The sequence below is a fragment of the Mus caroli genome, unplaced genomic scaffold (assembly GCF_978045245.1).
Source record: "Mus caroli unplaced genomic scaffold, Mus_caroli_1 scaffold_2, whole genome shotgun sequence".
In the NCBI taxonomy this organism is placed as follows: domain Eukaryota; kingdom Metazoa; phylum Chordata; class Mammalia; order Rodentia; family Muridae; genus Mus; species Mus caroli.
The window spans coordinates 93,168,172-93,191,373 of record NW_028227257.1 but is presented as its reverse complement, the minus strand read 5'-3'; the positions used below and the strand labels follow the sequence as shown (position 1 = coordinate 93,191,373).

At 37.9% G+C, this 23,202-nt stretch overlaps 1 protein-coding gene across 3 annotated transcripts; it reads left to right on the top strand.

Moving 5' to 3' along the window:
* Positions 1–21,828: 21,828 nt before the first annotated feature.
* On the top strand, positions 21,829–23,202 carry LOC110289984 (olfactory receptor 10AG1-like). Of its 3 annotated transcripts, none has more exons than XM_085830134.1 (2): positions 21,829–21,855; positions 22,279–23,202. In XM_085830134.1, exon 2 carries the CDS (start codon positions 22,363–22,365, stop codon positions 23,200–23,202), a length of 840 nt encoding a protein of 279 aa, XP_085686260.1. In that variant the 5' UTR covers positions 21,829–21,855; positions 22,279–22,362. The 3 variants fall into 3 exon arrangements, with proteins under 3 accessions (XP_085686260.1, XP_021012092.1, XP_021012091.1); XM_021156433.1 differs by lacking the exon at positions 21,829–21,855 and adding an exon at positions 21,906–21,925 and having other exon boundaries at positions 22,269–23,202; XM_021156432.1 differs by lacking the exon at positions 21,829–21,855 and having other exon boundaries at positions 22,246–23,202.

Sequence of the window (23,202 nt, the reverse complement as noted above, 5' to 3'; positions counted from 1 at the left end):
AGACAACCCATTTTGGTTGCCAGAATGACTCACCTGCAAGATATTAATCAAGGATGGTGTGGAAGATGCTGACCTCTCGAGGATTGCTTCTGATTCTGACAATGCTGAACTTGTCTCAGGTTCCTAGTATGATCGATGAACAGAGATGTGCCATTCTTTCAGCTTTCCCTAAACCAATGCCAGTTCGCCATGATGCTATAGTTTTTCCAAAATTCTTTACTACCAATAACAAACTGGATTTACCATATTTGCCATTTGACCCTTTACGGGTCCCGTTAGGAGAAAATCGCTCCCTCCAAGAACAGGGGACTGTATGCAGCTCACTATCCGTATGTTAGGATCATTTAAGGATAGTGGGACTGTAAATCTCACCCAAACCCGAGGAGAAGGAAATAATAGTATTATTCATGTTACATGGTTTTGGTGGCAATCGACAGTCTGGCTAAATGGGACATTCCCATCTCCCAAATGGAATGAGACAGAGCGTCCTTTTCAACCCAGGATTGCTCCCCATTGTGGTGGAGAGGATGAAGGGGAGTTACCGCCATGGTCAGACTGTCAGTCGTCTGTAGCCAGATGGATTGATGAGCACAAATATTTTACCTTCTCCCCCAATATGTTGTTTGAGACTGAAGAAGAGTTTGTAATGAGAATGGGCCTCTTCTTGCAAGACAGCAGAATGAGCCCTTACCACAAATGGCTACTTTGTGGGATTAATGGAAGCTGTACAGATCTTAATCCCCTTGTTTTCTTAAAAGGAGGTGCTGTAGGAAAAGCCATTTACACTGGTGTCTCCAATTATACCAGGATTGGGGTATATGGATAAGCAACGAGATATGTAATTCATACTGAAGAGATCTCTGGTTTAAATAAGACACAGATTAATCAAACCAGCTATATATCAACTCCAGTATGTGTCTATCCTCCCTTTTTGTTTATTTTGTCTAATGATTCATTTGAAAACTGTGTAAATAATTCCTGTTGGATTTCTCAATGTTGGGATGCAAAAACGGACACCTGCACCATGGTGGCCCCGATCCCACGTTGGATCCCTGTCCCGTTGGAAACACCCTCCACCTTATCCCTGTTTCGACAAAAAAGAGATTTTGGCATTACTGCTGTGGTGATCATAGCAATTTTAGCCAGTGCAGCTGCTGCTACATCTGCAGGGTTCACTATGGCTGGTACGGTCCAAACAGGCACAAAATTAAATCGGCTTTCAGTCGACCTGACTGATGCTATCAATGTCCAAACTTCTGCTAGTGCCCATTTGAAGGGAGGGCTGATGATTTTGAATCAGCGCCTTGATCTGGTTGAGGAACAGATAGGTGTCCTATACCAGTTGGCCCAGTTGGGTTGTGAAAGAAAATTGGGTGCTCTGTGTATTACCAGTGTTCAATATGAAAATTTTACTCATGCAGCTAATCTGTCTAGACAGCTTTCCTTGTATCTTGCAGGAAATTGGTCCGAAGGGTTCGATGAGACTCTTGAGGCACTGAGGCTAGGTCATTTAGCAGTTACTGTCACACAGCACTGCGGTATCCAGAGACAGGCAACTTTCCTCATGCACGGACCAACCTAAGACACGGGGCCCAGTGGTCATAGGGTTACCCTATGATGGGAAAGGCTGTGACATTAGAGGAACGACCTAAAACAGGAGCTGTGGTGGATGGACATAATTGCAAAGACCTAGTCCAGCCTCATTTTACTAAAACAAAAAGGGGGAGATGTGGAGGGCAGTGAGGAATCGCTATTACAAGATGGTGCCGGCTTCCGCTGTGCCTAACTGGTAAACAAGTAATGTGCGCAGGTGTAAGAGTGAATTCGTGCCAAGTCACTGCCCATCCCGTGGCATAGCAATGAGGTGATGGGCAAGCAACAAATCAGGTGCTGACACACCACTCCAAGGTGTATATAAGCAGCACCATTTTCCGGGGTTTGGGGTCTTCCTCCTGATGAAGCAATAAAGCTTTGCTGCAGAAGAATCCGGTTATCCGAGTGTGTTCTTGCTGGCGAGGCACAAGCTCGGGACAGATATGAATAGTATGTACTCACTTATGAGTGGATGTTACCAATAAAGTACAGGTTACCCACACTATAATTCACAGGCCCAACATAGCCAAATAACAAGGAGGGCCAAAGGGAAGATGCTTAAATCTTACTCAAAATGGGAAATAAAGTAGACATATGAGGTGGATGAAAGAAGGAAAATCGGGAGGAAAGGGATTAGGGAGGGGAACGGGGCAAGGGGATCAGGTATAGGGAGAGCTGGGAAAGGAAAACAGGAATTAGCTGCAGGCACAGGGAAGCACATCTCTAGGATGTTATACACCTGGAACTAGGGCAGGGAAGGACAAGGGAGTCTAAGGGTAAGTTTTAGCAGTGGAGGGTTATGGAGCCTGAAATGACCACATCCTGTAACCAGGTAGGGCTCCCAGTGAAGCAATAAGGACACCAAACCAACAACAAAACCTTCCTGTCTACAATATGTGCAGGGACAGTAAAGAATGAGAGTCAGGCAGAGAGAATGCCCAACAAATGACCAGTTCAACTTGAGGCCCATTCTATGGGCAAGCACAAATCCCTGACAATATTAATGATACTCTGTTATGCTTGCAGACTGGAGCCTAGCATGGTTGTCTTCTGACAGCTCCACTCAGCAGCTGGCCAAAACAAACATATTTTACAGACCAACAACCAAACATTATATGGAACTTAAGGAGACTTGTGTAAGCATTGGGGGAATGAATGAGGTACTCAAAGAGGACAGAGATGCTACAAGAAGGCCAAAAGAGTCAACTAATCTCAATCTTTGGGTCCCTTAGAGACTGAACCACCAACCAAAGAGCAAGCATGGCTGGACCTAGCTGCCTCCCCCCACATATATGTAGCAGATGTACAGCCTGGTCTTCATACTAGTACTAGTCCCTGAATTTGTTGTCTACCTGTGGATCCCATTTTCCTAACTAAATTGTTTCATTTGGCCTCAGTGGGAGAGGATGCACCTAGTCCTGCAGTGACTTGATGTGACAGGGTGGAGTGATATGCAAAGAAACCCCCTTCGCAGAGAAGGAGAGGGGAATGAAGGGAGACAGCTTGTAAGAAGGGAACCTAGAGGGGCCTGCAGTCAGAATTAAAGAAAATAAATAAACAAATTAATAAAACATAATGTGTTTGTACTGTTATTTTTTTAATTCTTAAATTTCCTTATCATGTAATGTAACATCAATTCACAGAGTATCAGTAATTACTAAATTTAAATTTGAGATAATAAAATAATAATCCTCAAGGGAAATTAGCACCTATCCTAAATTTCTAATGTACGTGTGATTTTAAAAGTGATGCTTATGTTTGGCATAAGTTAAAATTAAAACGCATTTGACATAGGATATTTATTTTATGTTACGGAAAGTTATTAGGAAATTGATAAGGAGGAGTGGACTTATTATGGATATTCTTGTTTTTCAACAAAGCTAGAGCTGGAATTAACTAAGACCCAAATAACTGGGTATAACTGTGAGGGATTTATTTCTTTTTCTCTTTCCTTTCCTTTTTAAAAATTATGTCTTTCTTCTTATTTAGTTATAAATACACTATTAGTGCATTCTATAAAAGTATGAACATCTGTTTGCTCTTTTAAATAGAAATGCTTTTTTTAATTGTGAGAAAAAACCATGCAAATAAGAAGCTTCACATACCAAAATTAAACAGATCAAACATCCACACAAATTAGTGAACTTCTATACAACTAGAATTGACATTTGAAACAAACTCTGTGAAGTGTCACATTAAATTTGATGCTTTAATTATCAAGTGTATTCATGCACTTATGTGCCTATAAACAAACAAACAACAAACACATGACAGAATTAGCACTAAAGAAACAATTTACTGTTTATCCAATATCATAACTCATGCTTATAACCTCCTTTCAGACCTTCCACGTCATCTTATATATATTAAAATTTCAATATCCGTTAATCTACTGATGGAAAATAAGGTTGGTTCCAACTCTTTGCTATACTGAATAAGGCAGCAATAACCATGGCTTTATAAATATCTCTATGATAGGACTTTGGGTTCTATAGGTAAATAGCCAAGAGTAAAATAGCTGAGTCATATGGTTATTCTATGTTTAGTTTTTTGAGAAATCTTTAAACTGATTTCCTCAATATATATATTAATTGTTCTCTACCATCAATGTATAATCTATTTTCCCTTTCTCTCTAACATCTAGTGTCAGATATGTTTATGATTGTCATTCAGATTGCAGTTAGATGGCATCTCAAAGTACTTTCAATTTGGAATTCCATGACTGCCAAAGACTACCATCTTCTAAGTTTGAGTTCCTGAGACAGGAGTGTTTGAGAGTGGTGAAAACAAATGAACTGAAGTCCAATTGTGGGTCCAAGATGGCAGTATAGGTTCTGCTGAGATGGTTTTCCAGACTGTCTCTGTCTCTCTGTCTCTGTCTCTCTCTTTCTCTGTCTCTCTGTCTCTCTGTCTTTGTCTCTCTCTCTCTCTCTCTCTCTCTCTCTCTCTCTCTCTCTCTCTCTCTCTCTCTCTCTCTCTCTCTCTTTCTCAACAGCTTGTTCTTGCTACTCTAAAAGCTCTCTGGCTGAAACAAGCTAGATTTTTGCTCCAGATAGCGCTCTCTGCTAGTAAAAATTGTAAAAAGTTCTCTGGTTAGCTCATGGGTTTTCGAACCCAAGTACACTTATAGATCACACCTTATCCAGTCATCATTAGAGAGACTTCCTCTAGCGGTAGATGGAAACAGATGAAAAGATCCATAGCCAGACATTATGTGGAGAGAGAGAGTCTAAACTGGAAGTTTCCATAAAATCCCTCCCCTCAGATCTCAGGGAAACCTGTGAAACAGGGGGTGGAAAGAGTGTAAGAGTTAAAGTTGATAGAGAACACCAGGAGAACATGGCTTTCTGAGTCAACTAAGCAAGGCACAAATGAATTCACAGAGCATAATCTATCTTCCAGGTTCTCTGTATATATGTAATAAATATTAGCTCAGTTTTTTTATGAGACTCCTGAGTATGAGAAGAAGTGTATCTCTGACTCTTTTGCCTGCTTTTGGGACTCTTTTCTTCCAGATGGGTTGCTATGTCCAACTTTTATATGAAAGTTTTGCTTCATCTTATTATAGTTTATCTTGTCATGTTTGTTTGTTATCTCTTAGAATTTTGTTCTTTTCTATTATTATTATTATTATTATTATAATGTTTTTATGTTTTTCTATGTGCCTGTATGTTTGTGTCCCATGTCATGCAGGTGTCCATAGAGGGCAACAGAGAGTGTTGGATGCCCTAGAACATAGTTGGTTGTAAGCTGTTATGTAGATGCTGGGAACTGAAGCCAGGTCTCCTGCAAGACTAGCAAGTGTATTATGCCTCAGACCCATCTCTCCATCCAGCCTGTTCTTTTCTAATGAGAGATAGAAAAGAAACGGATCTAGAAGGGAGGTGAGGAGGTGAGTAATGGTGAAAGGGGAAACTATAATTAATATACATCATTTCAGAAAAGAAAACTATTTTTAATTACAAAAATAAGAAAATACTCCATAGGCATGCCCACAGAACAATCCAATGGAGGAAATTGATTGATTAAAGCCCCCCTTTTCCATGTGACTCTAGTTTATATCACCTTGACAAATGCTAAGCAGCACAGGTGGAAAGGCTTGCCCATATTCTGGGAATCCTGAAGTAAGGTAAGAATGGAAAAATGGAGCTGATGTGTGGATGCATGTGTTCATTTGTTGCTCTTTGCTTCTTTACTATAGATGCATTGTGACTAGCTGCCTCAAGATCCTATCACTGTGACTTCCCCACTATGATAGACTGTATAGCCAGGTACTGTGAGATGAAATAGACCCTTTCTCCCTTGAGTTGCTTTTGGCAGATGATTTAATCACAACAAAAGGTCAACAACCCTGTTAGAAAAATTCCAAAAGTAATTCTTGGGTTTTCTGATCAAACTCAGAAAACTAGAAAAATCTTCTAATATAGCTGTTTGTTCTTCAGTCTTCTCTGGATAGCTGCTAGAAAACACTCTGACAGCTATGTAGTAAATCCTATTTGAAAAAGAAAAATATGCAAAGTTCTAAAAGAACAGTATTTGCTCTACTTAGATTTTCTAAGTAAAATTATAAATCCTGTTAGGGAAAAAAATGATGTTTGACTCTCCAGAGATCCAAAGGCAGCCTAGCTGTCACAAAGCAAATTCTTAAGAATGAGCCCTTAGCAAAAGCAACTACAGGGCATAGAGAAATTATCCAAACTAACAATCAGAAATGAAAAGGGATAGGCAACAACAGAAACTGAGGAAATTCAAAAAAATCATCAGATCCAATTACAAAGGCCTATACTCACCAAAGCTAGAAAAACTAGATAGGATGGATGATTGCCTAGACAGATACCAGGTACAGAAGTTAAATCAGGATCAGATAAACTAGGCAGTCCCATATCCCCTAAGGGAATTCAAACAGTAATTAAAATCTCCCAACCTCCCCCTCCCCCCCAAAATGCCCAGGACAAGATGCTTTTATGCAAAACTCTATCAGGCTTTCAAAGAAGACTTCATACTAATATTTCTCACATCATTACCCAAAATAGAAACAGAAAGAATACTACTTAATTCATTCTATGAAGCCACAGTTACCTAAGCCACACAGAAACCCAACAAGGAAAGAGAACTTCAGGGGGGCTGGTGAGATGGCTGACTGTTCTACCAAAGGTCCTGAGTTCAAATCACAGCAACCACATGGTTACTCACAACCACCCATAATGAGACCTGATGCCCTCTGCTGGTGCATCTGAAGTCAGCTATAGTGTACTTAAGTATAATAATAAATAAATCTTTAAAAAACAAAACAAAAGAAAACAAGAAAGAAATTCAGACCAATTTTGCTTATAAATATCAAATATGCAAAAATATTCACTAAAATTCCCACAAATAGAATTTAAGAACACATCAAAATGATTCACCATGATTAAGTAGGCTTTATCCCAGGGATGCAGGGACGGTACAATAGGCAGAAATCCATTAACATAATTCACTATATAAACAAATTAAAAAAAATCACATATTTATCTCATTAGATGCTGAAAAGACCTTTGACAAAATACAGTACTCTTCATGTTAAAAGTAATGGAGAGATTAGAAATTCACAGCCCATACCTAAACATAATAAAAGCAATATGCAGCAAACAAACAGCCATTATCAAATTATATGGAGAGATACTTAAAGCAATACCAGTATAATCTAGGACAAGACAAGGCTGTCCATTCTCCCCGTACCTACTCAATAGAGTACTCAAAGTTCTAGCTAGAGCAATTAGACAACAAAAGGAGATCAAACAACTCACAGACCATATGAAACTCAAAAGAAGGAAGGCCAAAGTGTGGAGGCTTCAAGCCCACATAGAAAAGGAAACAAAATAATCATGAAAGGCAGAGGATGAGAGGAATCTGGATGGAAGAGGGGAGGTTGAGGTAAACAGGTTGAGGGGCAAGAACCAGATATGGGAAAAGACAGAAGTCCAGAGGGCTAGGAAAATGAAGAGAAATAAATAACGGGGTGAGGGGGCTTGGAGAACCACTGGAAAGTCCCAGATGCCAGTGATGTGAGAGGTTTCTAGGACCCATTAGGGATGGCACTAGCTGAAATACCCAACAGCAGGGAGATAGAATCTGAAGAGACCACCTCCAGTAGATTGGCATCCCACTTAGAGGGATGGGGCCTGTATTAGTTAGGGTTTTACTGCTGTGAACAGACACCATGACCAAGGCAAGTCTTATAAAAAAACATTTAATTGGGGCTGGCTTACAGGTTCAGAGGTTCAGTCCATTATCATCAAGATGGGAACATGGCAGTATCGAGGCAGGCATCGGATAGGCAGAGCTGAGAGTTCTACGTCTTTATCCAAAGGCTGCTAGCAGAAGACTGACTTCCAGGCAACTAGGGTGAGGAATCTTATGCCCACACTCACAGTGACACACCCATTCCACCAGGTCACACCTATTCCAACAAGGCCACACCTCCAAATGATGCCACTCCCTGGTCCAAGGATATACAAACCATCACAGGGCCATCCACCCATCTAAAATATATATATATATATATTTTAATATATATAATTTTAAAATATATAATATATATATATTTTAATATATATAATAATATAATATATATATATCAGAATTGTCTCTATCTAAAGGAAATGGAGCAGATGCTGAAGGGGAGATCATCCAGTGACTCCCCCACCATACCATCTATTCCATCCACTGACATCAAACCCTTACACTTTTGCTTATGCCAAGATGTGCCTGCAGACCAGAGCCGGAGCCTGGTATGGCTGTCCTCTGAGAAGCTCTGCTAGCACCTGACTTAGATGCAGATACAAACAAGCATTAAACTGAGCCCCAGAAACCTCAGTGGATAGTTAGAGGAAGGACTGAAGGAGCTGAAGGGGGTTCTAACCCTATAGAAAGAACAACAGTACCATATTATTGGACCCCTCAGAACTCCAAAGGACTAAACTAGTACAAAAGTGGACACATGGGTGGGTCCATAGCTCCAGCTACATATGTAGCAGTGGACTGCCTCATCTGGCATCAGTAGGGGAGGTACTTGGTCCTGTGGAGGTTTGATGCCCCAGAGAAGGTGGATGCTAGAGGGGTGGGGAGAGGGTGGGTGGTTGAGTGAGCACCCTCTTAAAGGTAAAGGCGGAGATGATATGGGGGGCTTGTGGAGGGGAGACTGGGAAGGGGGACAACATTTGAAATGTAAACATGTAAAATGATTAATAAATGAAAATAAATTAATTTTTAAAAGAACTGCACTTACTTTCTCTTAACTCATGCAGACCAAAAGCTCAGTTTTTTATTTACATATCAATTCAGTTATTTATTCCAGGTTCCCTTGAAGTTATCCTATGAATTGGCATCTCCTAATTCCAGCTCCTTAATTCTTTTTTTTAAATTGGGTATTTATTTCATTTACATTTCCAATGCTATCCCAAAAGTCCCCCACATGTTCCCCCAACCGCTCCCCCACCCAACCACTCCCACTTCTTGACCCTGTCGTTCCCTTGTACTGAGGCATTTAAAGTTTGCACGACCAATGGGCCTCTCTTTCCAGTGATGGCTGACTAGGCCATCTTCTGATTCATATGCAGCTAGTGACACGAGCTCCAGGGGGGTACTGGTTAGTTCATATTTTTGTTCCACCTATAGGATTGCGGATCCCTTTAGCTCCTTGGGTACTTTCTCTAGCTCCTCAATTGGGGACCCTGTGATCCATCCAATAGCTGACTGTGAGCATCCACTTCTGTGTTTGCTAGACCCCGGCATAGTCTCACAAGAGACAGCTATATCTGGGTCCTTTCAGCAAAATCTTGCTAGTGTATACAATGGTGTCAGCGTTTGGAAGCTGATTATAGGATGGATCCCCAGATATGGCAGTCTCTAGATGGTCCATCCTTTAGTCTCAGCTCCAAACTTTGTCTCTGTAACTCCTTCCATGGGTGTTTTGTTCCCAATTCTAAGAAGGGGCAAAGTGTCCACACTTTGGTCTTCGTTCTTCTTGAGTTTCATGCATTTAGCAAATTGTATCTTATGTCTTGGGTATTTGTGTGAGTTCCTTTGTGATTGGGTTACCTCACTCAGGATGATGCCCTCCAGGTCCATCCATTTGCCTAGGAATTTCATAAATTCATTCTTTTAATAGCTGAGTAGTACTCCATTGTGTAAATGTACCACATTTTCTGTATCCACTCCTCTGTTGAGGGGCATCTGTGTTCTTTCCAGCTTCTGGCTATTATAAATAAGGCTGCTATGAACATAGTGGAGCATGTGTCCTTCTTATGGGTTGGAACATATGCTGGATATATGCCCAGGAGAGGTATTGCGGGATCCTCCAGTAGAACTATGTCCAATTTTCTGAGGAACCACCAGACTGATTTCCAGAGTGGTTGTACAAGCTTGAAATCCCACCAACAATGGAGGAGTGTTCCTCTTTCTCCACATCCTTGCCAGCATCTGCTGTCACCTGAATTTTTGATCTTAGCCATTCTGAGACAGCAAGCAGGCATCTTCTTTTAAGGTTGCAAAAGAATTCAGAGATCTGCCTGCCTCTGTTAGCACAGAAGATAAACTAGCTGGGTAGGACACAGGTAGGTCATGAAATTTTCATTTTTATCACATCTGGGCCTAATCTTGCTCTGTCCTAGGCTGACCCTGATCCCAGGAATTTGTATATATTTATAAGCATAAACAAAAATCTTAGCTGGGTGGGATCTACTTTGATTACTACTCCCTAAATCTTTTTCTATCCTTCCTTAGTATCTTTCTGACAAGTTTGCTCACAGCATAGCTGCTTTTTTTCCCCTTTAGATAGGTAAAGCCCCTCTTATAATTTATAATTCATCCTTATTTTTTGCATAGTTGAGAAAAATATATTTTTATATCCATGTTTTTACAGTTCTTTTCCTCAGCCTTAAGGGTTATCCTGAAGGTCCTGTCATTTATCATTTTTATGTGATAGTACCCATACCTTTGCCTCCAAGATGCATGCTGTCTCAGATCATTACAGAGTCATTAACATTAACAGGGAGAATATTCCTTGAAATAGGAATGTAAATTATGTACATTATACAGCTAAGCCTCAAACCCTTGGCAGCCATAAGCACTCAAGGAGGTCCATATCTGCTGGTCCTGACACAGGGTCAGGAACCATGTCATTCTATTCCTGTCAAAGATGTACTGAGCCTACCACATGATGGTCAAGGATATTGGATATTTTTGCCCATTTACTGAAAATCAACTTTCCTTTTGGTACTCATTTTTCCTTATTTATTAAATATAGATTTTTCTTTTTTAATTTATTTTTTAATATTTTTATTAGATATTTTCTTCATTTACATTTCAAATGCTATCCTGAAAGCATCCTAAACCTTCCCTCAACCCTACTCCTCAACCCACCCTCTCCTGCTTCCTGGCCCTGGCATTCCCCTGTACTGGGGAAGAATACAGGGCCCCCAATGAAGGAGCTAGAGAAAGTACCCAAGGAGCTAAAGGGGTCTGCAACCCTATAGGAGGAACAACAATATGTACTAACCAGTACCCCCCAGAGCTTGTGTCTCTAGTTGCATATGTAGCAGAGGATGGCCTAGTCGACCATCATTGCGAGGAGAGGCCCTGTGTCTTGCGAAGATTTCTTTCTGATATAATATACTTTGAAGAAATTCTCTGTCCCCCATCTAAATTCTGCCCCTTCCCCACCCCAATTTCTGTCTGATTGAGATCTACCCAGTTCCTATATCTCTTTAGAAATCAACAGGGGAAGCTTCTAGAAACTAACAACAGAACAGAACAGAACAGAACAGAACAGAACAGAACAGAACAGAACAGAACAGAACAGAACAGAACAGAACAAATTATAGTGTAAAGGTCCATGATTCACCAAAGAATGATTCCCCAGGCTCAAATAGTATGCAAAAGCAAATAGTATTTTATTCTGCAGAAGTCCAGCATGTTGGAGTCTACCATATACCAAGATGGAGTTGCTCTGGTAAGCTTGCAGACCCAATTTAAAGCCAATTAAAGGGATTGCTAGGAGGGGTAGGTGCCATTTATCTTGATGGGTTGGCTCAATTTGTAGGGGTATGGGGGTCTTTGGGATTGGCTTGGGCTCTTGGAAAAATTCCAGAACACTGCTGGGGAAGCCTGGAAACAGTTGCTTACCCACTGCTTTTCCCTCAGGCCAGGTGGCAAGGCAGTTTATGATTGGCTGCCCGAGGACTGTGGTTTTTCCAATAGCTGATTTACCCAGACTTGCCCAGTTCTAGGAAAGAGGGATTTAGGCCTAGTCTCCTGAACTTCCAGTTTGAAGCCTGTCATGTTGTCAGCCTGTCTCAGTCTGTTTCATTAAGATAAAATGAAGACTATATTCTCAAAGTCAGACAAGGAATAACAATAGCAAAATAAAAGAGCCTTAAGGGAAAGCATAAGAATCAGCGATCCGCTCATTTAAATATTCAGGAGTTTCATAAAAGTACTAAAGCTATAATGCATAAGCATAGGAGGACCAGTAAATGATGCTTCAGTGTCTGTGAGTTCATGTGCACTTCAATCAGATATTTTAGATGGCTTGGTTCTCCTAGTGTCCTTCATTTTTCCTGTCTCCCTCCACTCCTTTTTCCTCTTATTTCTGAGCTCTAATGGGACAAAGATGATGGTAATATATGTGTTCCAAGATCTCTCTCTCTCTCTCTCTCTCTCTCTCTCTCTCTCTCACACACACACACACACACACACACACACACACACACACCTCTAGCTATCTTTCTGCACATTGTGGGTCTCCATATTTGTCCCCATCTGCTGCATGAGTAAGCCTCTCTGATGATGGCTTAATAAGTTACTGATATATTAGCATAACAATATTATCAGGAGCCATTTTTGTAACCATTTTTTTAGACCAGTAGTATTTGGTTTTTCCCTAGTTCTCTGGGATATACAAAGTCTTGGTTGTGGTCATCCAAGTAGACTCCGGTATGAATTTCATCTCTTGGAGTGGTTCTTAAGTCAAAACAAATATCAGTGGATTATTCCCACTAGTTTGTGCCACTATTGCCCTAGTACATTTCCCAGGAAGTATATATTGAAGATCAAAGGTTTTATTGTTAGGTTTGTTTTGTTTTGTTTCTTTTTTTCTTTTTTGGTTTTTCGAGACAGGATTTCTCTGTGTAGCCCTGGCTGTCCTGGAACTCACTCTGTACACCAGACTCACCTCAAACTCAGAAATTCACCTGCCTCTGCTTCCCAAGTGCTGGGATTAAAGGGGCGTGCCACCATTGCCCAGCATTAGGTTGGATTTATATTTTTTTTGGTAGGCTTCAATGTATGTTTCCATGTCATAAGCTCTACAAGGGTCTATGATGGTGAAGGTTCCATGTTGGAACCATCTCATCCTCTCCAAGGTCAATGAGTTGTGTAAGCGTCATCTTCAGCAATGAGGCCTTGATATCAGATTGTGAAAAGCAACCTCTTTTCTTAACACATTCAGTTGTTTGCAGTTTTCCATGGGACTGCCTCAGCCAAGAACTCAATTGAGTGAAACCTAGTTCATGGCACTAGAAGCTTAATTTGGTGACAAGAGAGTTCATTCTTGATCATTTTTTGGAAACTTCATTAAGATGGCCCTATTTTACTACAGGAAGTTTCCATTGTACTAGGTTTGCATCCTGCCACTCAAATGCTCTTTGAATGTGTCTCAAAGTTTATTTCCTCCTACAATACCATGTCCTAGAGCACTTTCCACCTGATCATTCTGTTCTTGTCCCCACTCACAGAGCCCCTGTCCACTCATAATATGTATTCTATTTCCCCTCCCAGAGAGATCCATGTGTCCCCAGTAATTCATTTTCCTTTGCCTAGCCTCTCTGAGTCTACAGATTGTAGCTTGATTATCATTTACATAATGATAAATATCCAGATATAAGTGAATACATAACATATTTATCTTTTGGACTTTTCCTTCATGTCTTAGGTAGGTTTTCCATTATTATCAAGAGACACCATTACTGAGGCAACTCTTATAAAGGAAAACATTTAACTGGGACTAGCTTACAGTTTCAGAGGTTCAGTCAATTACCATGGCAGTTTTGAGGCAGGCACAGCACTGGAGGAAATGAGATTTCTATATTTTCATCTAAGAGAAGCCAAGAACAGACAGGCTTCCACATGGCTAGGAAGAGGGTCTCAATATTCACCCCAGAGTTGACATACTTTCTCCAACAAATCCCCTTCTCAATAGTGTCACCACTGACTGTATTAAGCATGTTCAAACAACCACTTAAATCATTTGAAGTGGGAAGATCTAATTTGAATCTTTTATCTAGATCTTTTGAGGTAGGAAGGTCTAACTTAAATCTGTGCCATACCTTCTGTTGACAGCATATATAAAAAACATGGAAAAAGGATGCTTGAAATTTCTCTCTCTCTCTCTCTCTCTCTCTCTCTCACTCTCTCTCTCTCACTCTCTCTCTCTCTCTCTCTTTCTTTCTTTCTTTTTTTCTCTCTCTAGAGCTGCTTGCTCTAGATCTTGCTAACAAGTCAGTTCCTTCACTGACATTGCAGCCTACTTCTGAGGGATTCCAGTATAGGCTAAAGACCATCTGAGTCTACCAGCTTTGTAGATTCAACAACTACTGGATTCTTGGACCTTTCTTTGTTAGAGGACATTGTTGGACTAGCTTTACCACAGATTTTAAGCGACTCTAATAAATCATATGTATATCTACATTCTATAAAGCATATTCTATCTAATATCTATCTATATTTATATCATTTATGTCAATACCTATAATCTATTTATTCTATAAGTTCTCTTTTTCTAGCTAACTATTATTAATACACTCTGTGAATGTATTATGAATTACACATGTTTCATTAGAAGATTTATAAGTATAATAGATCCAGATATCAACCTTAGAAATTGAGGTTTTTCTCAAATCTATTTAAATAGGTTTAGCATTTTATTCCAGATGACAAAGACATAGTCACCATCTTAGTGGCAATTTGAACAATTTTAAATTCCTTTAGAAGAACGTTATGTTTATTATGTTATAGTACATATGTATAATTATTGTTTACAGTATGATAATTAGATAGTTGATAAAAGGTATAATAATCATATTGAATTAATATGCCTTCCTATTTCCTTAAACACCAAACATTTTCATGTTGGCTATTTTCTACTCTTCTAGTCATTTGAGTGTTTAATATACATTAAAAATATTACAAGGATGTATATTAAAGAAGTTCATGCAAGGTAGAAAATTTGATAAAATGAATTGATATTAAAACATTTGTTCTGAATGTTTTGGTTACAGACTAGGTGACAGGGTTTATATAAACATATATTCCTAGGGGTAGTGGCATAAACTCACTATTTCAGTCTTTCATGAAGCTGAATCTGGTAAAGTATGAGTTTAAAATCAGAGTGGACTACATAACAGATTCCAGAAAAGCCTGGTTTATGTAATGTTTTGGGTCCCCAACCCCAGAATGAATGACATGTACAATCATTATGTAGATTTTTCCAAATCATTGATTTTATTTGTGATAAAACTGAGAGCCAAGGGGAAACATTTGGGCATAATATCTGTGTGTAGTTTTTGATCTCTTTCACAACATGAACATTTTAAACAGTCTTTATATTGGCCACTCTTTTTCCAAATAGATCATTACAGTAATGACATCCCTGGTGTTTTGTTGGTTTGTTTGTTGTTCTACTCTTGTTCATATAGAAGTATATTATATTCTCAATTCAAATGGTCTATATTGACATGTTATGATAAACTTTATATAAATGATTTGAAGTAATCAAATGATATTGGTTTTATGTAAGGAAATAAATAGAGTCCTCTATGTGTAGATCAGTTTTTGGAATTTGGCAATTGCTATTAGACAAGAAAAAGGAAGGGCTTACATTCAGGGTGTGAAGAAGAAGAAAATGTCAAATGTTACCAGAAAATATGGTACATTTACACAAGGGAGACTACTCAGCTATTAGAAAACAAAAATTTTATGAAACTCTTAGGCAAATGGATGGAACAAGAAATTATCATCCTGAGTGAGGTAACCCAATCACAAAAGAACACACATGGTATGTACTCACAGATAAGTGGATATTAGTTCAAATGCTCAGAATTCCGAAGATACAATTCACAGACCATTTGAAGCTCAAGAAGGAAGACAAAAGTGTGGATACTTCGGTCATTCTTAAAAGGGTGAACAAAATACTTATGGAAGGAAGTACAGAGACAAAGTGTGGAGCAAAGACTGAAGGAAAGGCCATCCAGAGACTGCCCCAGCTGGGGATCCACCCCATATACAATCACCAAACCCAGACACTATTTCAGATGCCAAGAAGTGCTTGCTGACAGGAGCCTGATATAACTGTCTCCTGAGAAGCTCTGCCAGAGCCTGACATATACAGAGGCAGATGCTTGCAACCAACCATTGGACTGAGCACTGGGTCCCCAATGAAGAAATTGGAGAAAGGACCAAAAGAGCTGAAGGGGTTTTCAACACCTTAGGAAGAATAACAATATCAACCAACCAGACACCCCCCACCCCCACCAGAGCTCCCTAGGACTAAACCACCAACCCAAGAGTACTCATGATGGGGGGACCCATGAGGATGGCCTTGTCCAGCATCATTGGGAGGAGAAGCCCTTGGTCCTGGGAAGGCTGGATGTCCCAGTGTAGGGGAATGCCAGGGTGGGTGGGAGAACTCTCATAGAATCAGGGGGAGGGGTTATAGGATAGTGGTTTTCCGGAGGGGAAACCAAGAAAGAGGATAACATTTGAAATGTAAATAAAGAAAATATCCAATAAAAAAAGAAATTTCAAAAAAAAAGAGAGAAGGAAAAAGAAAGAGAGAGAGAGAGAGAAAAAGAAAGAAAGAAAGAAAGAAAGAAAGAAAGAAAGAAAGAAAGAAAGAAAGAAAGAAAGAAAGAAAGAAAGAAAGAGAAAGAAAGAGGGCTGGTGAGATGGCTCAGTGGGTAAAAGCACCTGATTGCTCTTCTGAAGGTCCAGAGTTCAAATCCCAGCAACCACATGGTGGCTCACAACCATCCGTAACGAGATCTGGCGCCCTCTTCTGGAGTGTCTGAGGACAGCTACAGTGTACTTACATATAATAAATAAATAAATCTTTTAAAAAAAAAGAAAGAAAGAAAGAAAGAAAGAAAGAAAGAAAGAAAGAAAGAAAGAAAGAGAGAAAGAGAGAAAGAGAAAAAGAAAGAACTATCCAGTTTACACTTGAAATTGACAGGACAGTTGGGATTAAAGAAGATCAGTAAATATACAGGTAGTAATTTGAATTTGGATTATGAATTGTATAGCATCATAATTCCTAAACTTACATTCTACTGTATTTTAAAGTCACTAAAACTGATTTAATGCAATATATAACATCATATAAAAGTCACTGGACATTATATCTCCTAGTACTTTCATAGATATTTTGATGAAATGTTTCCAACATTGTCTATAAAAAAGTGAGATTCAATTTTTATTATGTTACCTTTACTAAGACAGTTTTTAGCTCATCTATTACCTTGTAAGGAACAAATTATTTTCATGACTTGATAGTTGACTTTAGGGAATAAAAAGTTTTTTATATATAAACCCATAATTTCAAAGTTTTAAGAGTAATAAACGACTTTGGACAGTAGCAATTAATATGGAAAGAGTACAAGTTTGAGGGATATATTTGAAAATAAATGCCAGACTAAGAGAAGCTAGGAGGGCTGGGCAGTGGGGGCGCACGCCTTTAGTCCCAGCACTTGGGAGGCAGGCAGAGGCAGAGAGGCAGAGAGGCAGAGAGGCAGAGAGGCAGAGAGGCAGAGAGGCAGAGAGGCAGAGAGGCAGAGAGGCAGAGAGGCAGAGAGGCAGAGAGGCAGAGAGGCAGAGAGGCAGAGAGGCAGAGAGGCAGAGAGGCAGAGAGGCAGAGAGGCAGAGAGGCAGAGGAGAGGCAGAGAGGCAGAGAGGCAGAGAGGCAATGAGGCAGAGGCAGAGAGGCAGAGAGGCAGAGAGGCAATGAGGCAGAGGCAGAGAGGCAGAGGCAGAGAGGCAGAGGCAGAGAGGCAGAGGGGCAGAGAGGCAGAGGGGCAGAGGCAGAGGGGCAGAGGCAGAGGGGCAGAGGCAGAGAGGCAGAGGCAGAGAGGCAGAGGCGGAGGCAGAGGCGGAGGGGGAGGCAGAGGCAGGCAGATTTCTGAGTTCTAGGCCAGCCTGGTCTACAGAGTGAGTTCCAGGACAGCCAGGGTTATACTGAGAAACCCTGTCCAAAAAAAAAACAAAAACAAAAACAAAAAAAAAAACCAGAAGCTAGAAGGAATAAATTAAACAAATTTATTTAATAACATGGTACAAATAATTAATTCTACGGGGTCCTGTTCTTTAAAATTTCTGACTGAACGCGTTAAATAATCTGTCTATAAAACAGGACAAGTATCTGATGTAATGAACATGTCAATTAGCTCAATTTAGATATTGCACAATGTGTCCAGATTCTAAAGCATCAAATTATTAAATCATGTAATCTACTTTTCAAAATAAATACTTTTTAAAGATAGGTTTTTTTTTAAAGTCCAGTCCCTTCTAGGTTTATATATAATACCAAATACATTTGTGAATACAGTTCTATTATGCAACTTGTCCCAATTGTTGTGTGCTTAGTCTCCAAAGACTGAAAGGATGGCTAGGAGGGCTGGAAAGAATGGCCAAATAGGTTATTGCCTTTGGAAATATTCCTCAGAGACAAAAATTACAATGATCCAATGACAGAACCAGACAGCTTTGATCACTGACTATATTTTTCCTTGATTAACACATTTCTGAGGTTTAAAACACTGTATATCTCAAAGAGAAGTATATCTTGATGAATAAGTCATTTCCTTCCTAAAATTCACTATAGTTTAATTAAAGTTAAAGAATGTGCTTTAAGGACATAGAAAGAGTGGCTAGTCTTATTACTTAAATAATAAAAATGAAAATAAAATGTTTATTATATTATTCTTAAAATTGGGATAAAATTTTATTTGATCAACACATATAAAAGGTAAGCAACATTTGTATCATCTAATTGTAGTGAATTTTTTATCCTCATGATCAAAACATATCAGATATAGTGAAACTTTTTGCAAAGTGGATATTTTCATACCTGTAAAGAAGTTACTCCTCAGTCTTATAATGAGATATTTGACAGGTTACTTTTTGTCATTGAAAAAAATAATGTTTTGTATTCTTTGATATTTAGTTCTATTATTAAGATTATAAAAGCCAAAGAAATATCTTTTGTTTCTCATGACTTTTATTGACCTTTATTTAAGACTAAAAACTCTAAACTTAGAAGGCTAAGTTGGAGTTCAGCTGGGCTCAGTTTGTAGGTTGCTTTTTATTTTTTTTCATCTACTCACGTAAAGCAGTCGATGACACTATTCTATTTAGAACACACTAAATTAGACATACAAGGAAATCAGTAACACAGTATTTGGTACCAAAAGAATGCTCACAAACTGTCAGTGGAAGGGCAAAATATGATTAATCAGATCCTTCTTTTTTTCCACTAAATGTATAATTTTCCATCAAAAAGAATAAAACAAAAATAATCTGGGAAGAGTGATGTAGCAGTTACAGAGAAAGCACATTTTCAGGAAAGATACTTTAGGAACCATGGTTCCCAACTTGAAACTGCCCTACAATCATTAATTATATCATTAATTATTGACATAAAAATATTTCAGGTCCAGAAATAGAAATGGTCAAAATAGGTCGTTTTGAGAATGCTATATTTATATTGTGATGTGGATCATACATTTGATATTTTCTGTGTTTTTAAACAAAGTCTAACTTTGGTATGTGATAGAAATACAATTACACAGAGTGACACAGTTTTTATAAAAGAGTTTTCATAGTTATGGTTACTGTTTCATATACCTTAGAGTAGATGAGCTACTAACTCTTAGATCAATATTTGTGATTATACACAACACTGTCTTAACTATTATAAACTGAGAATAAGAGGGTTTATGAAAGTGGGATGATAGCAGGTGCTAAAATGATTTTTTAAAATGCAGCAGCTGTAAGAACAACAATAAAAAAAGATCACTTAATCAGATGACAGCTGTTGTTTTCCAGGATATTTAGTTCATAGTCTAGGCTTTTCCCAGACAAAAACACCCACTTGAGCTTAATATCACTACAATAATAAAAGGAAATGGCCAAATATTTCAATGAGGATATTGATACCATAAGATGCCTAAATTCCATTGTGAGTAATTCGGTGTTGATTCATTTTATAAGATTATTGTAGAAGCCAGTGAGAAGTGTTTCCTGCAATGGTTTTGTTATAAATAACAACACTGGCCTGTGTACACAACTGCCTAGTTATTAGAACCCAAAAATACAAGTAAAAAACTAAAGTTTTTGTCTTGGACAGTATTATTTTTATCTTCTTTGAAAATGTAAAATTAACAAAATGATTCTGTGATATTCTATGGTCTAAAAACATTTCAGATATACTGCTATCTTTCAAATCATTTATTCTATAACACTTAGACATGTTGAATAACTAGTTATGATTTCTTCCTATAGATTCTTTTATATCTTATAAAACATATTTGGTTTTAGCACTACTCTCTAAGCTCTATAAGAGCAGAAACTAAGCTTCTATGTTGAAATTTCACATACAATATATGCAACCTCATGATCCTTCATGAAGAGAAGATATATGTGTATATAACATTAAATCATCTATTCGGTAAAATATTCGGAACAAACTTTAAATATCTATGTTCAGATGTTCATTCCAATATAAGTTTTTAAGTATTGTGCTAAATATGTATACATGTGTAAAAGTCATGTAAAAATTGAAAGCTTTTGAGAGGATATAAAATGAAAAGGTAATTCTAAAGCAATAAAACATGAAGGAAATACACAATTTTTCAGAGATTATAAAAACACACTAGAGTTTTCAATTAAACACATTAGAAATTACACTTGGCATCACTTTGCATAAAATAATAACATATCCAAAAATTTGAAGTCTTTGATGTTTCTTCTTTTTAATGGGGAAGATGTTGGGAAATAATTTAAATAATTCACAATTATTTAAAAAGTAAAATTAAAATCAAAGGTTCATTGAACTCAGAAGTATTGGAATAGTGAAAATTCAATAATAAGTCAAAATTACAAATCACTGTAATATTTACCATTGTGAGATAGGCAGAGAAATTTGAAATCTCAATAGCAGAGAGAAAAGCTGTTACGTGTGGAACAGAAAAAGAATTTGAGATTTATGATATGTAAAGGACAATGTATAAAACTCAAGATAATTTCAGTTTTTCAGAATACACAACTCTGAGAGAGCTAATAATTCAGTACATAGGTTAGAAGTAATTTAAAGAAAAATAAAATGATGGCTAGGATACTGTATCCTGGAGTAGATACTGAATATCTTTGATGGATAAAAGATAAATACATGAGGGGCAGTAACTGTAGCATTTAGTTATGTTATGGTGACATGCTAGTCAGAAATAAAGAGTTAAAGTACAAACATGCATTCTACATAATAGTTATAGATATAAATATTGCTTACTAAAGAATAATACATATAACCACCGTTGTGGGAACAGTTGAAAGAAATGCTGGAACCATTAAGTTATAGATATGGTGCTGATATGACACTTATGATCAAATTCAAATTCTTTTGGTTACTTTTTGTATATAAATTTTGTGAATTTCTCAACTTTGACAAAGATTCCTTCAGGGTCTTAAATCTCAGACATAAGTAGCATTGTTAAGATTAATAGGGACAATGACAGGATTATATATATATTATATATATATATAATTTATATATATATAAAATAAGATGTTCTTGATATATATATATATATATATATATATATATATATCATATATATATATATATATATATATATATATGATATATATATATATATATATATATCAAGAACATCTTATTTTTATTCACAATCTGAGATTTCAGGAAACATATATTGTGCTACATTATCTCTGATATGTTTGTACAGATATGGCATGGGTTATAATTATGCAACAAATGCTTACTTTTGTTATCATTATCTAAATGTTTGTCCACATAGTAATTGGTACAGGTTTCTTGAACTCAGAATAGCTTTATCTGGACTGGACATTGTTACTGAATGTCCACTCAATTCCTTACCTGAGATGCAACTCAAAGAAAACACTTTTAGCTCAATTCGAAAGTTTATCGAAAGTAAAATTGTGATGAAAGAGTTTCTATGACAAATAAAGGCAAATAATGAAAGGTAAAGATGAAGTTTACTGATCTAGTGCTTCACAATAATAGCAACTGCTTGTAGCCAAGACATAGGCAGTCTGAGCTATGGTGATCTTGTGTCATTACTCGGTGTTTTGTTGTTTTTGTTTGTGACAAACTAGCAGGACAAAAAGATCTTAAATGTGCTTCTTTTTTTTTCAACCCCATAAAATATAGGAAGTAGGACTATGTTTGTGAATAACTCATACAAATCAATATGACTGGACACCTCTCCTGTGTTTGTGTATTTGATACTTTTTTGTATTTCTTTTCTTTTTTAAAATATCTGAACTCCATTGAGTAAGTGGACATTAAAACCTTGAAATCAATCATCTATGGATGGATCCACCCTACAAAGTCCCCAACAGAACCACTCTACATTAGTAGCATTCATCTTACTTGGCTTTTCTGATGTTCCCAACTTGCAAGAATTTCTTTTTGGGTTGTTTTTGATGGTCTATCTAATTATTCTGATGGGCAATAGCCTCATTATCATAATTATAAGAGCTGACCCTTCCCTGCAAACTCCCATGTACTTTTTCCTTGGAAATTTTTCTTTCTTAGAAATGTGTTATGTGTCAGTCACTCTGCCCAGGTTATTAACAGATCTCTACAGACAAGACAGAATCATTTCTTTCATGGCTTGCGGTACACAAATGTATTTTTTCCTTATCTTTGGGGCCACTGAGTGCTTTATTCTGACGGCTATGGCTTATGACAGATATGTTGCTATTTGTAACCCGTTGCTCTATCCTCTCATTATGAACAACAGTCTCTGTATACAACTGGCAGCTGGCTGTTGGATAAGTGGAGTTCCTGTTCATATAGGGTTCACATACTGGATCTTCTCTCTACCATTTTGTGGATCAAATCAGCTGAATCACTTTTTCTGTGACATACCTCCAGTCCTGACCCTAGCTTGTGGGGACACTTTTATGATAGAGATGATAATTTATGTGATTGCCCTTTTAGTTGTTACCATTCCTTTTATGCTGATCCTTGCATCTTATGTAAAAATAATCTCAAGCATTCTGAAGCTTCCATCTGCAACTGGGAGAGCCAAGGCCTTCTCTACGTGTTCTTCCCACCTTATAGTTGTAGCTTTATTCTTTGGATCAGGTATCATTACATACTTGAGACCAAAGTCCAGCCACTCAGCAGGAGTAGACAAATTCCTTTCTCTTTTCTATACTGTTGTGACTCCAATGTTCAACCCCATGATATACTGTTTAAGAAACAAAGATGTTATGATTGCATTGAAAAAATATTTTCTGAGATGCTTCGTGTTATGA